Consider the following 16,703-nt stretch of genomic DNA (forward strand, 5'->3'; position numbering starts at 1 on the left):
TCTGCTAGTCTCAGCAGTCAGACAGTCCACTAACCTGGTTACCAGCCTATGTCAGTACCTGATTAACAGATAAAGCTTTACCTCGACAAATATATCCCAGGTAACAAACAGTGATTGCAGTCAGGATCACCTCCTCTCTGAACTAAGACAGGACAGACAGTCAGGATCACCTCCTCTCTGAACTAAGACAGGAAAGACAGTCAGGATCACCTCCTCTCTGAACTAAGACAGGAAAGACAGTCAGGATCACCTCCTCTCTGAACTAAAACAGGAAAGACAGTCAGAATCATCTAATTTCTGAACTAAAACAGAACAGAGAGTCAGATTCACCTCCTCTATGAACTAAGACAGGACAGACAGTACAGACAGTTCAGAGATTAGATGATTCTGACTAAGACAGGACAGACAGTCAGGATCACCTCCTCTCTGAACTAAGACAGGAAAGACAGTCAGAATCATCTAATCTCTGAACTAAGACAGGACAGAGAGTCAGATTCACCTCCTCTCTGAACTAAGACAGGACAGACATGCATACAGGGGACAGTTGGTTGAACAGACGGGTAGACACCTCTTCTCAGGAATGAACACGGCCTCTCTCTGAACTAAGACAGGACAGACGGACGGACAGACAGACACCTACTCTCAGGACGGAAAACGGCCTCTCTCTGAACTAAGACAGGACAGACGGACTGACAGACAGACACCTACTCTCAGGACGGAAAACGGCCTCTCTCTCCAAACTAAGACAGGACAGACAGGACAGGCAGGCAGGCAGACTCACCTCTTCTCAGGACTGAAAATGGCCTCTCTCTCCTCACCAGGACTCCTCACTCTGCTCCTCTTTTCTGCCTTCCTGGCCTCGGCCTCCAGCCTCCTGGACCGTGGAGTATCATGGTGCCCTCCCAGGACCAACCCTAACCGCCCTGCCAGGTGGCTCTCTGTGCTGGCCACCGTGTTGCCGCTTGCATCGGAGTCCAGAGAGCTGACCGAACCGCTGATGTGAGAGCCATTGGACAGCAGGGAGCTGCCGGAGGGAAAGGGGTCGCTGGGGAGCGGGGAGAAGCAGCGGGGGACTCCACCCAGGCTGGAGCAGGAGCCCGTAGGAGACAGGAGGTCGTGGTGGGCGAGAGGGACCGAGCCGTGGAGGCCACTTCGGTCCACCTCGTCACCGTTGACTGAGCTGGCGTCTGAGCCACGGGCCACGGAACCACAGTCACCTGGAAAAGGGTTGGGGTGGAAGGTCAAAGACAGACAGATGATCTCTCCATTGTAATGTTATAATATTTCACAGCTGTGTTGCTTGCTAACACCATTCCAATCCCTTCAGATATATCTGATGCAGCACATATACACTAGAGATGGGGACCATGGGGCTAGATGTGTACTGTACCATGGTTCCTCCATACCTGTAGAGGGCTGTGGTGAGCCCAGCCTGGGGAGGTCAGGAGCAGGCCACAAGGCCACCCCCTCGGCCTCTCTGTGGCTCAGCTCCTCCTGCCAGATGATGGAGCTGGAGTCCGGAACGTTCTCCGAGCCCCCCTCGGGGATACCTGATCCCTTCACAGCCACTTTAGCTGGTCCTGGCTCCTGAGAAGTGGTGGGCTCCACCTTGCGTTTCTTCTTCTGGTTCTGCTTGTTGGTCCTGGGATAAACCACCAGCTGTTCAGTCCAGCTGGACAGAGAGAGAGGAACAGAATGTTAGTCAGGGTCCTGGGATAAACCACCAGCTGTTCAGTCCAGCTGGACAGAGAGAGAGGAACAGAATGTTAGTCAGGGTCCTGGGATAAACCACCAGCTGTTCAGTCCAGCTGGACAGAGAGAGAGGAACAGAATGTTAGTCAGGGTCCTGGGATAAACCACCAAGCTGTTCAGTCCAGCTGGACAGAGAGAGAGGAACAGAATGTTAGTCAGGGTCCTGGGATAAACCACCAGCTGTTCAGTCCAGGACAGAGAGAGAGGAACAGAATGTTAGTCAGGGTCCTGGGATAAACCACAAGCGGCTCAGTCTAGGACATAGAGAACACACACACACACTTACCCATTGATGATCTCTTTGTTCTCCCCTCGTATAAAGTACTCCTGCTCAGGAGTGATGATACAGAGAGCGTTCTTCTGGCCCGTCTTGGGCTCGGCGTCGATGACGTCAGTACACAGGTTCAAATTCACCGTTCCCTGGGGAAGAGTGCTCGACTGGAGGGAGAAGAAGAGAAACAATATTCAGCCACAGATAACGGCCAACATGACAGCATGTAGACCAGGGAAAATTCAAGCAGAACAAGACTAGAACCAGGACAATGATGAGAGGTTACTGCCCTGTAGCAAACTGGGAAGTACAGTTCATGTCTGATTAGTTCCTCTCAACAGCCACAGTGGAAACTACAACTTCTGATAGGTTCAATGATCTCAGTCTGTGACAGGTGGGTTCAATGATCTCAGTCTGTGACAGGTGGGTTCAATGATCTCAGTCTGTGACAGGTGGGTTCTAGATCTCAGTCTGTGACAGGTGGGTTCTAGATCTCAGTCTGTGACAGGTGGGTTCAATGATCTCAGTCTGTGACAGGTGGGTTCAATGATCTCAGTCTGTGACAGGTGGGTTCAATGATCTCAGTCTGTGACAGGTGGGTTCAATGATCTCAGTCTGTGACAGGTGGGTTCAATGATCTCAGTCTGTGACAGGTGGGTTCAATGATCTCAGTCTGTGACAGGTGGGTTCAATGATCTCAGTCTGTGACAGGTGGGTTCAATGATCTCAGTCTGTGACAGGTGGGTTCAATGATCTCAGTCTGTGACAGGTGGGTTCTAGATCTCAGTCTGTGACAGGTGGGTTCTAGATCTCAGTCTGTGACAGGTGGGTTCTAGATCTCAGTCTGTGACAGGTGGGTTCTAGATCTCAGTCTGTGACAGGTGGGTTCTAGATCTCAGTCTGTGACAGGTGGGTTCAATGATCTCAGTCTGTGACAGGTGGGTTCTAGATCTCAGTCTGTGACAGGTGGGTTCTAGATCTCAGTCTGTGACAGGTGGGTTTTAGATCTCAGTCTGTGACAGGTGGGTTCTAGATCTCAGTCTGTGACAGGTGGGTTCTAGATCTCAGTCTGTGACAGGTGGGTTCTAGATCTCAGTCTGTGACAGGTGGGTTCTAGATCTCAGTCTGTGACAGGTGGGTTCTAGATCTCAGTCTGTGTTCTATCCAGAGCTGCTATATAACAGATAAGCCTGTTTTTTATTGTCCCTCCCTCACACAGAGAGAGGACGTGTATGATGGGCTTATCAGGCCCTACTAAGGTCACACCACCGTTATCCAGAGTTGCCATGACATTTCATTCAGTATGTGTGTGATGTGTGTGTGTGTGTGTGTGTTACTGCTAATGTTCATGTGTGGGTCTGCATATGTGCATATGGTGAGGGGCACAATTCATTACGGTTTCAACGCGTCACCTCATAATTCCCAGAAAACCCTAGAACTCCCCCTGAACCCCAGCATGGGGTCTCTAGTTCAGTGAGTGAGTGAGTGAGTGAGTGAGTGAGTGAGTGAGAAGAGAGAGGAGAGAAGAGAGAAGAGAGAGAGAGAGAGAGAGAATAAAATAATGATTTTCCAGAGAAGATCCAGATCTCAGGGAATTAGACCAAAGTTCTCAATTGGTAGAAAATATAGAGTACTGCACACACTACAATTACTTAGGTTTAAAAATAAGCTCAACTGGACACCTTAATGAGGCAGTGAATGAACTGAGAGAGAAAGCACGCAGGGCATTCCATGCCATTAAAAAGCTAATTCAAATTGAAATACCTATTTAAATTTGGCTAAAACTAATTGAATGTGTCACTGAACCAATTTAACTTTATGGCAGCGAGGTGTGGGGTCCACTTGCGAAACAAGATTTCACCAAATTGGACAAACACCCCATTGAAACAGAGAGAGAGAGGAGGGGGACTGGGAGAGAGAGAGAGAGAGAAGGGGGACTGGGAGAGAGAAAGAGAGAGGAGGGGGACTGAGAGAGAGAGAGAAGGGGGACTGAGAGAGAGAGAGAGAGAGAGAAGGGGGACTGAGAGAGAGAGAGAGAGGAGGGGGACTGAGAGAGAGAGAGAGAGAAGGGGGACAGAGAGAGAGAGAGAGAGAGAGAGAGAAGGGGGGCAGAGAGAGAGAGAAGGGGGACAGAGAGAGAGAGCGAGAGAGAGAGAGAGAGCGAGAGAAGGGGGACAGAGAGAGAGAGAGAGAGAGAGAGAGAGAGAGAAGGGGGACTGGGAGAGAGAAAGAGAGAGGAGGGGGACTGAGAGAGAGAGAGAGAGAGAGAGAGAGGAGGGGGACTGAGAGAGAGAGAGAGAGAGAGAGAGGAGGGGGACTGAGAGAGAGATAGAGAGAGGAGGGGGACTGAGAGAGAGAGAGAAGGGGGACAGAGAGAGAGAGAGAGAGAGAGGAGGGGGACTGAGAGAGAGAGAGAAGGGGGACTGAGAGAGAGAGAGAGAGAGAGAAGGGGGACTGAGAGAGAGAGAGAGAGAGAGAGAGAGAGAGAGAGAGAAGGGGGACTGGGAGAGAGAAAGAGAGAGGAGGGGGACTGAGAGAGAGAGAGAGAGAGAGAGGAGGGGGACAGAGAGAGAGAGAGAGAGAGAGAGGAGGGGGACAGAGAGAGAGAGAGAGAGAGAGAGGAGGGGGACAGAGAGAGAGAGAGAGAGGAGGGGGACTGAGAGAGAGAGAGAGAGAGAGAGAAGGGGGACAGAGAGAGAGAGAGAGAGAGAGAGAGAGGAGGGGGACTGAGAGAGAGAGAGAGAGAGGAGGGGGACTGAGAGAGAGAGAGAGCAAGAGAGAGAGAGAAGGGGGACAGAGAGAGAGAGAGAGAGAGAGAGAGAGAGAGAGAGAGAGAGAGAGAGAGAGAGAGAGAGAGAGAGAGGCAGAATGACAGATTTTTAGCTTGTCAGCTCGCGGATTCGATCCAGCAACCTTACAGTTACTGGCCAAACGCTCTAACTAGGCTACCTGCCGCAGTCCATGTGCTGTAGTGGGTTCGATTTCAACAGATCCAATTTCATATCTTCCTATTGTGTCCTCCTTCTACGGGGCCGGCTATATTTATCTGCACAGAGGGAAATTATTAAAAGCTAACTGCTTTCTCAGACTCTCTGTGACACCGTTTTTATGAACTGAACACACAGAGAAGCAGCATTTTTCAGTGATACCAATTGCCCCACCGAAGACATTATTTTAACAGACTTTATATGGACAAGTAAAACTCAGAATAAAAAGGAATGTTTGACATCTTCATAAATCTGAGGGGGGTTGTAACCTCTTAGCCTTGGAATTTTATCAACTCGCCAGCAAGGGCTTTTACTTACAACATATTGTATCGTTAAATACAGCGAAGAGGAACTATGGGTACATATTGTATAGTTAAATACAACGAAGAGGAACTATGGGTACATATTGTATCGTTAAATACAGTGAAGGGGAACTATGGGTACATATTGTATCGTTAAATACAGCGAAGAGGAACTATGGGTACATATTGTATCGTTAAATACAGCGAAGAGGAACTATGGGTACATATTGTATCGTTAAATACAGCGAAGAGGAACTATGGGTACATATTGTATCGTTAAATACAGCGAAGAGGAACTATGGGTACATATTGTATCGTTAAATACAGTGAAGAGGAACTATGGGTACATATTGTATAGTTAAATACAACAAAGAGGAACTATGGGTACATATTGTATCGTTAAATACAGTGAAGGGGAACTATGGGTACATATTGTATCGTTAAATACAGCAAAGAGGAACTATGGGTACATATTGTATCGTTAAATACAGTGAAGAGGAACTATGGGTACATATTGTATCGTTAAATACAGCGAAGAGGAACTATGGGTACATATTGTATCGTTAAATACAGTGAAGGGGAACTATGGGTACATATTGTATCGTTAAATACAGCGAAGAGGAACTATGGGTACATATTGTATCGTTAAATACAGCGAAGAGGAACTATGGGTACATATTGTATCGTTAAATACAGCGAAGAGGAACTATGGGTACATATTGTATCGTTAAATACAGCGAAGAGGAACTATGGGTACATATTGTATCGTTAAATACAGTGAAGAGGAACTATGGGTACATATTGTATAGTTAAATACAACAAAGAGGAACTATGGGTACATATTGTATCGTTAAATACAGTGAAGGGGAACTATGGGTACATATTGTATCGTTAAATACAGCAAAGAGGAACTATGGGTACATATTGTATCGTTAAATACAGTGAAGGGGAACTATGGGTACATATTGTATCGTTAAATACAGTGAAGAGGAACTATGGGTACATATTGTATCGTTAAATACAGTGAAGAGGAACTATGGGTACATATTGTATCGTTAAATACAGTGAAGGGGAACTATGGGTACATATTGTATCGTTAAATACAGTGAAGAGGAACTATGGGTACATATTGTATTGTTAAATACAGTGAAGAGGAACTATGGGTACATATTGTATCGTTAAATACAGCGAAGAGGAACTATGGGTACATATTGTATCGTTAAATACAGTGAAGAGGAACTATGGGTACATATTGTATCGTTAAATACAGCGAAGAGGAACTATGGGTACATATTGTATCGTTAAATACAGTGAAGGGGAACTATGGGTACATATTGTATCGTTAAATACAGTGAAGATGAACTATGGGTACATATTGAAGAGGAGGCATGTTCATCCCCAGAATATTTCCATGTTTCTATTTTGTAAAGATAAAGCTAAGAATAGGTTTGCAAAAATTCTGGTAACTTTCCCCAAAAATTCCCTGGTTTTCCAGAAATTCTGGTTGGAAGATTCCTGGATTTTACAAGGGAATAAAGCAGGAAATATGGGAATCCTCCAACCAGGAATTCTGGTAAACCAGAGAAATTTTGGAAAAGTTAACAGAATTTTTGCAACCCTATTCTAAGAACGTTAACAAGTTGATAAGAGCACTATAACAATACGGAAGAACATGAAATTGATTCTACAAGAATGAAAATCACTTCCTAAAAACACAACCTTACGGAACAATCCTTAGATGATTTTCAGATTTCACCGATGCATTGGTCTTCATAGAAAACTAAAAGGCATAGAAACTGTAAATGAAAACCAGTCAGTATCTGGTGTGACCATTTGCCTCCTACAGCATGACATCTTCTTCGCATAGAGTTGATCAGGCTGTTGATTGTGGCCTGTGGAATGTTGTCCCACTCCTCTTCAATGGCTGTCGGAAGTTGCTGGATATTGGCAGGAACTGGAACACGCTGCCATACATGTCGATCCAGAGCATCCCAAACATGCTCAATGGGTGACATGACATGTCTGGTGAGTATGAAGGCCATTGAAGAACTGAGACATTTTCAGTTTCCAGGAATTGTGTACAGATCCTTGTGACATGGGGACGAGCATTATCATGCTGAAACATGAGGTGATGAAGGCAGATGAATGGCACGACAATGGGCTTCAGGATCTCGTCACGGTATCTCTGTGCATTCAAATTGCCATCGACAAAATGCAATTGTGTTCGTTGTCCCTAGCTTATGCCTGCCCATACCATAACCCCACCACCACGGGGCACTCTGTTCCCAACGTTGACGTCAGCAAACCACTCGCCCACACGACGCCATCTTGAAAAGGGGATTCATCTTTGAAGAGCACACGTCTCCAGCGCGCCAGTGACGGTGAGCATTTGCCCAGTGAAGTCGGTTACGACGCTGAATGATAGCCTAACTCATAAGTCATGTTGTAACCCATAGGCCTATATAATTAAGGTGGAGTACACCTACTCCATAAATCAGTCCTGGGCAACTCCAGTCCTCTGGGGCATGATTGGTGTCACACGTTCTCCCCATCCACCCCATCTAGCAAACACATCTGATTTAAACTGCATGTTTACCTGAAGATCATGATTAGTTGATTGTTGGGAGTCAGGTGTGTTACCTGGGGCTGGGGGTAAAAGTGTGACCACCAATCACGCTCCCGGGGACTGGAGTTGCCCAAGCCTGCCATAAACCATCAATTCTTCTGGTTTTAATTTGATTTTTTATTGCCCGGGCCGGTGGCAAGTAGTGTCAGAAACCACTGCCTGCTTTGCTCTGCTCTGGGGTGGGAGTGAAGCAGGAAGCTGCCGTTTTAAATGGCATATGTGCCTTGACACGTCACTGCCATCCCTGTTGCATCAAACACACTACTCCTATCTTCCTCCAACAAGGCAGACAGACTCACTCACTACAGCTTCTAGTGCCGTCGGCTGAATACTAGGGTTAAATACCTAAGTCAGGATGACAACGACCAAACTATGAATTCAGCACCTGGTGCAGAGGTCCCAGACCATAGGGAATCTTCAGGATGGTATCTCTTCCTGCTCTCTGTTGTAGCATTATGTCAGACAAAGTGTGGACTATGGAGAGAACTCGATGACCCGGTTTCCTCCCGGTCATTGACCCACTCCGGTCCAGGGTTTCTCAACAACTTATCATCAGGGACTGAGGAGCTGTAGACCGTCTTGGGAGGTCCGCTTAGATTGAAACTGGCCCTTCAGAACTGCCCAACTGGTGTCAGTCAACTACCCAAGGGACTGGTTTGCAGCTACATCTCAGGGTTTGAGAAAACACTGCTAGCCTGTCTCTCACCGCATGTCATATGTCTCTCAAATGTACGACACATCCAAACCCATCTGATGTAGTAACTTTACATTAGTCTACATTAGTTCTGGGTGCTTGCAGTGGCAGGCTGTGTGTGTGTGGAATGTTTGGGTCTGGGGCATATCTGGCATTTCCGTGTGGTTTTGGGGTCTAATGCTCTCTCTCTCTCTAGCCCTGTTAGTTAGTGGGAGCCTGCTGCATTTCACCAAATATGGGCATGTCAGAGGAATGCGGTGTAGAGCCTAGACCTCAGAGCATCTCCTTGACAGTTAACTAGTCCAGCTCCAAGAAGACACTGCCCACTTGAATTAAACATCTTCAGTGAAATCTTCCCTTAAAGACCTTTTTATTTTACCTTCCCGTAACTATTTTGCTGATTTTATGCGTCACGCGCAAAACAACATCTTCTAGGGAAATATTACCTTCCAGTCTGCTTTCTACGCACGTCATGGTTCCATGGCAACAAACAACCTGCTCCACTGAATCATGACATAGTTAAATCATTCAAATCCATCTACCTAGAGTCCTGTGAGATGGTGTTATATTGACCAGGATCAGCTTTCGAACATTTGATATGTGCTGCTCTGGTCATTGTTGCCGTTCCCACGGCGTCCAGCCATTCGTCGTGGCGTCCAGCCCTTCTACCCCTGTGGGTTGGGACGGGCTGCCCACCTCTGGCCTCTTCAGCTGGCCAAGAGCACAAGAATGACTAACAGTTAACCACCACTGAGGAGGAGAAGGGATACAGCAGTCCATATTGGGTGTTTTTATGGGGGTAAAGTAGTAGAGAGTCTGTCAGGGCAGAGGAGAATCAGCGCTGAGCTTCGTATGGTCTCTGGCACATCCCACCTAGCTAATAGCTTCACGTCAGTTAACGTTCTCTCAGTGTCTAAAATACACACCATCTTCCTTTTAGATAATGCAGAGGCATTCTAGCCTGACGTAGGTTCTCTCAGTGTCTAAAATACACACCATCTTCGTTTTATATAATGCCGAGGCATTCTAGCCTGACGTAGGTTCTCTCAGTGTTTAAAATACACACCATCTTCCTTTTAGATAATGCAGAGGCATTCTAGCCTGACGTAGGTTCTCTCAGTGTCTAAAATACACACCATCTTCGTTTTATATAATGCCGAGGCATTCTAGCCTGACGTAGGTTCTCTCAGTGTTTAAAATACACACCATCTTCCTTTTAGATAATGCAGAGGCATTCTAGCCTGACGTAGGTTCTCTCAGTGTCTAAAATACACACCATCTTCGTTTTATATAATGCCGAGGCATTCTAGCCTGACGTAGGTTCTCTCAGTGTCTAAAATACACACCATCTTCGTTTTATATAATGCCGAGGCATTCTAGCCTGACGTAGGTTCTCTCAGTGTCTAAAATACACACCATCTTCATTTTATATAATGCCGAGGCATTCTAGCCTGACGTAGGTTCTCTCAGTGTCTAAAATACACACCATCTTCGTTTTATATAATGCCGAGGCATTCTAGCCTGACGTAGATTCTCTCAGACACTTTCAGTAGGACATGACATGGTATAATATGCAACGTATGCTCACATGTGGTTATCATCAACAACACATATGTGAAGCGTGGTAGTGAATTCTCTGGCGCTAAGTGAACCATATTTAGCATTGTCAGGTGGCTGGCTAATCAAGAACATCATGGTCTGGCATCTTTATCACGGGAGAGAGAGGAGAAGACTGGAGACAAAAGCTCCTCAGAAAGCTCTATGAAAGGCTGAGCAATAGAATAGAAGATCACTTCATCAAATGCATCAAATGCTAAATGCATATTAATGCTATGTTGTACAGAACCAGGAAGTAGACTATAGAGATATTAATGCTACGTTGTACAGAACCAGGAAGTAGACTATAGAGATATTAACGCTACGTTGTACAGAACCAGGAAGTGGACTATAGAGATATTAATGCTACGTTGTACAGAACCAGGAAGTAGACTATAGAGATATTAATGCTACGTTGTACAGAACCAGGAAGTAGACTATAGAGATATTAATGCCACAATGTACAGAACCAGGAAGTAGACTATAGAGATATTAATGCTACGTTGTACAGAAGCAGGAAGTAGACTATAGAGATATTAATGCTACGTTGTACAGAAGCAGGAAGTAGACTATAGAGATATTAATGCTATGTTGTACAGAACCAGGAAGTAGACTATAGAGATATTAATGCTACGTTGTACAGAAGCAGGAAGTAGACTATAGAGATATTAATGCTACGTTGTACAGAACCAGGAAGTAGACTATAGAGATATTAATGCTACGTTGTACAGAAGCAGGAAGTAGACTATAGAGATATTAATGCCACAATGTACAGAACCAGGAAGTAGACTATAGAGATATTAATGCTACGTTGTACAGAAGCAGGAAGTAGACTATAGAGATATTAATGCTACGTTGTACAGAACCAGGAAGTAGACTATAGAGATATTAATGCTACGTTGTACAGAAGCAGGAAGTAGACTATAGAGATATTAATGCTACGTTGTACAGAAGCAGGAAGTAGACTATAGAGATATTAATGCTATGTTGTACAGAACCAGGAAGTAGACTATAGAGATATTAACGCTACGTTGTACAGAACCAGGAAGTGGACTATAGAGATATTAATGCTACGTTGTACAGAACCAGGAAGTAGACTATAGAGATATTAATGCCACAATGTACAGAACCAGGAAGTAGACTATAGAGATATTAATGCTACGTTGTACAGAAGCAGGAAGTAGACTATAGAGATATTAATGCTACGTTGTACAGAAGCAGGAAGTAGACTAGAGATATTAATGCTATGTTGTACAGAACCAGGAAGTAGACTATAGACATATTAACGCTACGTTGTACAGAACCAGGAAGTGGACTATAGAGATATTAATGCTACGTTGTACAGAACCAGGAAGTAGACTATAGAGATATTAATGCCACAATGTACAGAACCAGGAAGTAGACTATAGAGATATTAATGCTACGTTGTACAGAAGCAGGAAGTAGACTATAGAGATATTAATGCTACGTTGTACAGAAGCAGGAAGTAGACTATAGACATATTAACGCTACGTTGTACAGAACCAGGAAGTGGACTATAGAGATATTAATGCTACGTTGTACAGAACCAGGAAGTAGACTATAGAGATATTAATGCCACAATGTACAGAACCAGGAAGTAGACTATAGAGATATTAATGCTATGTTGTACAGAACCAGGAAGTAGACTATAGAGATATTAATGCCACAATGTACAGAACCAGGAAGTAGACTATAGAGATATTAATGCTACGTTGTACAGAAGCAGGAAGTAGACTATAGAGATATTAATGCTACGTTGTACAGAAGCAGGAAGTAGACTAGAGATATTAACGCTACGTTGTACAGAACCAGGAAGTGGACTATAGAGATATTAATGCTACGTTGTACAGAACCAGGAAGTAGACTATAGAGATATTAATGCTACGTTGTACAGAACCAGGAAGTAGACTATAGAGATATTAATGCCACGATGTACAGAACCAGGAAGTAGACTATAGCGATATTAATGCTACGTTGTACAGAACCAGGATATAGACTATAGTGGTATCTGTATTCTGTAGACATAAAGTGTATGTCCAGCAAGGAGGAAGATGGAGGGTATTTTTCCTCTAATATACAGTTGGCCTATATAGGGTTTGGGGTCTATATAGGGTTTGAGGTCTATATAGGGGTTGGGGTCTATATAGGGGTTGGGGTCTATATAGGGGTCTATATAGGGGTTGGGGTCTATATAGGGGTTGGGGTCTATATAGGGGTCTATATAGGGGTTGGGTCTATATAGGAGTCTATATAGGGGTTGGGGTCTATATAGGGGTCTATATAGGGGTTGGGGTCTATATAGGGGTATATATAGGGGTTGGGGTCTATATAGGGTTTGAGGTCTATATAGGGGTTGGGGTCTATATAGGGGTTGGGGTCTATATAGGGGTTTATATAGGGGTTAGGGTCTATATGGGGGTCTATATAGGGGTTGGGGTCTATATAGGGGTCTATATAGGGATTGGGGTCTATATAGGGGTTGGGGTCTATATAGGGTTCTATATAGGGCTTGGGGTCAGATCATGTTGATGATGAAGAATCCACTTCCATCTTCTCCTGACGTGTGCTGAACTCCCAGAATACCGTATCAGCAATATTTTGGGAGCGTTCCAATTCTAGGGACCCGGGGGGGGGGGGCGCACAGTGACGGTAAATAGTGGTCATTTTCGTGACCCCGTTTCCCGGTGCCGTTCCGGAGAGTTCCCTGGGCTGCAGATGAAAAGGCCGGAGGACAATGAGCCCCACCGCGTCAGAGTAACCAGGGTAACAAAGAGAGGAAAACACTACGACAACTCAACGAACACGTGTCAGTCACACAGTTGGGGAAAAAATGGACGCACGCAAGAATAGACAACACACACACACATGGAAACTGGGATGTTTCCTCACTTTGTCATCGCGTGGGGATTCATGATTACACAAAGAGAATTATTCTGATTTCAAACATCTCATCTCCAGAAAGCAACCAACTACACACAAACACAGTGCCTTTGTCTTCATCTCAGCAGTCAAAAGCAGAGTAATCTCTTCTTCGTCAATTTGGATTGCAGAGAACTGATAAGTGGGGTTTAATAAGGGGGTTATGTGTAAAGCAGACCCAACGCTAGGGTCAGGGTTAGAAGCTGAAAGCCAGGGACTGAAGCAGCATTGACAGTCAGACAGTGTGTGTAAAGGCCTCTCACACAAGCAGCCTAATCTCCAGTATGATCAGCCAGTGGGGTTGGTCACCAGTGTCACATTCCCCAGTGACACGCAGACATGCACACACTAAACTGTAATGGACTTTCTCTAGTTTATGTTCTTCCGTTTCTTTCTTTCACAATCCGTATTTTTCTACTAACCTTCCCCGCTCACTCTGTTCTCTCTCACTCTGTTCTCTCTCTCTGTTCTCTCTCTCTCTGTTCTCTCTCATCCCCTCCTCCTCTCACCCCTTCTTCCCTCTCCTCCCTCCCTCCACCTCCCTCCCTCTCTCTCTCTCCACCTCCCTCTCTCTCTCCACCTCCCTCCACTCCCTCTCTCCACTCCACCTCTCTCTCTCCACCTCCCTTCCTCCACCTCCCTCCCTCCCATTCTCCACCTCCCTCCCTCTCTCCATCCCTCTCTCCCTCTCTCCACCTCCCTCCCACTCTCCACCTCCCTCCCTCCCCACCTCCCTCCCTCCCTCTCTCTCTCTCCACCTCCCTCTCTCCACCTCCCTCCACTCCCTCTCTCCACTCCCTCTCTCCACCCCCCTCCACTCCCTCTCTCCACCTCCCTACCTCCCTCTCTCCACCTCCCTCTCTCTCTCCACCTCCCTCCCTCCCTCTCTCTCTCCAACTCCCTCCCTCTCTCTCTCCACCTCCCTCCCTCTCTTTCTTTACCTCCCTTGATCCCTCCCTCCCTCTCTCCACCTCCCTCCCTCCACCTCCCTCCCTCTCTCCACCTCCTTCCCTCTCTCTACCTCCCTCTGTCCACCTCCCTCCACTCCCTCTCCACCTCTCTCACTCTGTTCTCTCTCACTCTGTTCTCTCTCACTCTTCTCTCTCATCCCCTCCTCCTCTCACCCCTTCTTCCCTCTCCTCCCTCCCTCCACCTCCCTCCCCCTCTCTCTCTCCACCTCCCTCCCTCCCTCTCTCCATCTCCCTCCACCTCTCTCTCTCCACCTCCCTCCCTCCACCCATTCTCCACCTCCCTCCCTCTCTCCACCTCCCTCCCTCCCTCTCTCCACCTCCCTCTCTCCACCTCCCTCCCTCTCCACCTCCCTCCCTCCCTCTCTCCACCTCCCTCCCTCTCTCTCTCCACCTCCCTCCCTCTCTACACCTCCCTCCACTCCCTCCACTCCCTCTCTCCACTCCCTCCACCTCCCTCCCTCTCTCTCTCCACCTCCCTCCCTCCCTCTCTCCATCTCCCTCCACCTCTCTCTCTCCACCTCCCTCCCTCCACCCATTCTCCACCTCCCTCCCTCTCTCCACCTCCCTCTCTCTCTCCACCTCCCTCTCTCCACCTCCCTCCCTCTCCACCTCCCTCTCTCCACCTCCCTCCCTCCCTCTCTCCACCTCCCTCCCTCTCTACACCTCCCTCCACTCCCTCCACTCCCTCTCTCCACTCCCTCCACCACCTCCCTCTCTCTCTCCACCTCCCTCCACCACCTCCCTCTCTCCACCTCCCTCCCTCTCTCTCTCCACCTCCCTCCCTCCCTCTCTCCACCTCCCTCCCCTTCTTCCCTCTCCTCCCTCCCTCCACCTCCCTCCCCCTCTCTCTCTCCACCTCCCTCCCTCCCTCTCTCCATCTCCCTCCCTCCACCCATTCTCCACCTCCCTCCCTCTCTCCACCTCCCTCCCTCTCTCCACCTCCCTCCCTCCCTCTCTCCACCTCCCTCTCTCTCCACCTCCCTCCCTCCCTCTCTCCACCTTCCTCTCTCTCCACCTCCCTCCCTCCCTCCCTCTCTCTCTCTCTCCACCTCCCTCCCTCTCTCCACCTCCCTCCCTCTCTCCACCTCCCTCCACTCCCTCTCTCCACCTTCCTCCCTCTCTCCACCTCCCTCCACTCCCTCTCTCCACCTCCCTCTCTCCACTCCCTCTCTCCACCTCCCTCCCTCTCCCTCCCTACCTCCCTCCACCTCCCTCCCTCTCTCTCTCCACCTCCCTCCACCTCCCTCCCTCTCTCTCCACCTCCCTCCCTCTCTCCACCTCCCTCCACCTCCCTCCCTCTCTCTCTCCACCTCCCTCCCTCTCTCTCCACCTCCCTCCACCTCCCTCCCTCTCTCTCTCCACCTCCCTCCCTCTCTCTCTCCACCTCCCTCCCTCTCTCTCTCCACCTCCCTCCACTCCCTCTCTCCACCTCCCTCTCTCCACTCCCTCTCTCCACCTCCCTCCACTCCCACCCATTCTCCACCTCCCTCCCTCTCCCTCCCTACCTCCCTCCACCACCTCCCCCTCCCTCCCTCTCTCCACCACCTCCCCCTCCCTCCCTCTCTCTCTCTCCACCTCCCTCCCTCTCTCCACCTCCCTCCCTCTCTCCACCTCCCTCCCTCTCTCCACCTCCCTCCACTCCCTCTCTCCACCTCCCTCCACTCCCTCCCTCCACTCCCTCTCTCCACCTCCCTCTCTCCACCTCCCTCTCTCCACCTCCCTCTCTCCACCTCCCTCTCTCCACCTCCCTCCACTCCCTCTCTCCACTCCCTCTCTCCACCTCCCTCTCTCCACCTCCCTCCACTCCCACCCATTCTCCACCTCCCTCCCTCTCCCTCCCTCCCTCTCTCCACCACCTCCCCCTCCCTCCCTCTCTCTCTCTCCACCTCCCTCCCTCTCTCTCTCTCCACCTCCCTCTCTCTCTCCACCTCCCTCCCTCTCTCCACCTCCCTCCCTCTCTCCACCTCCCTCCCTCTCTCCACCTCCCTCCCTCTCTCCACCTCCCTCTCTCCACCTCCCTCCACTCCCTCTCTCTCAACTCTAGTATTAGCCTGGTCAGGGACAAAGCTCATGCAAACTTGCAACATTTTGTTAAATATTCGGGGCCCTCAGCACCAATGAGATTCAGGCAGACAGACACTGCTGTAAGCTATCTGAGCAAGGGGATAAGAAGGAACTAGGTAGGCTTATTTTATGACGTTTCAGAGCATGACCTTTTTTCCCCCCTTTCATGCTGAGTAGTAATCCAAACAGAGAGAGAAGGAAAGATTAAGTTGAGGAACTATTGTCCTTCTCAATGGATGTAAAAACAGACTGTGTTTACTTACTTTGAGAAGCTCCACAGTGATGGTGGAGTTGAGACAATCAGAAATACTATCAGATCCCAAAATGAGTAGATTTAGAGGCCTCAAACTAGTCCTACTTTTATATGCGTAATCAGGTGAGTGTTCTTACTCAAGATTGACAGGAGCGCTCTAAACAAAAGACAACGAATAAATGGACAACTCGTAAATGGAATGAGATAAACCAGTGTAGCCTAAGTTGAGGCCTCTAAACAACGTGTC

At 47.9% G+C, this 16,703-nt stretch overlaps 1 protein-coding gene across 2 annotated transcripts in view; it reads right to left on the reverse strand.

The window, feature by feature from the left end:
- LOC110491304 (myosin phosphatase Rho-interacting protein) overlaps positions 1-16,703 on the reverse strand; it is an 81,692-nt gene that overhangs the window by 43,967 nt on the left and 21,022 nt on the right. For both annotated transcript variants that reach the window (XM_036946077.1, XM_036946078.1), the window contains exons 4-6: positions 2,039-2,190; positions 1,407-1,672; positions 782-1,217 (exon numbers count right to left, since the gene is read on the reverse strand). In XM_036946077.1, the coding sequence (XP_036801972.1) occupies positions 782-1,217; positions 1,407-1,672; positions 2,039-2,190 (854 nt within the window). The remainder of the gene's footprint in view (positions 1-781; positions 1,218-1,406; positions 1,673-2,038; positions 2,191-16,703) is intronic.

This window comes from Oncorhynchus mykiss, chromosome 16, assembly GCF_013265735.2.
Source record: "Oncorhynchus mykiss isolate Arlee chromosome 16, USDA_OmykA_1.1, whole genome shotgun sequence".
Taxonomy (NCBI): domain Eukaryota; kingdom Metazoa; phylum Chordata; class Actinopteri; order Salmoniformes; family Salmonidae; genus Oncorhynchus; species Oncorhynchus mykiss.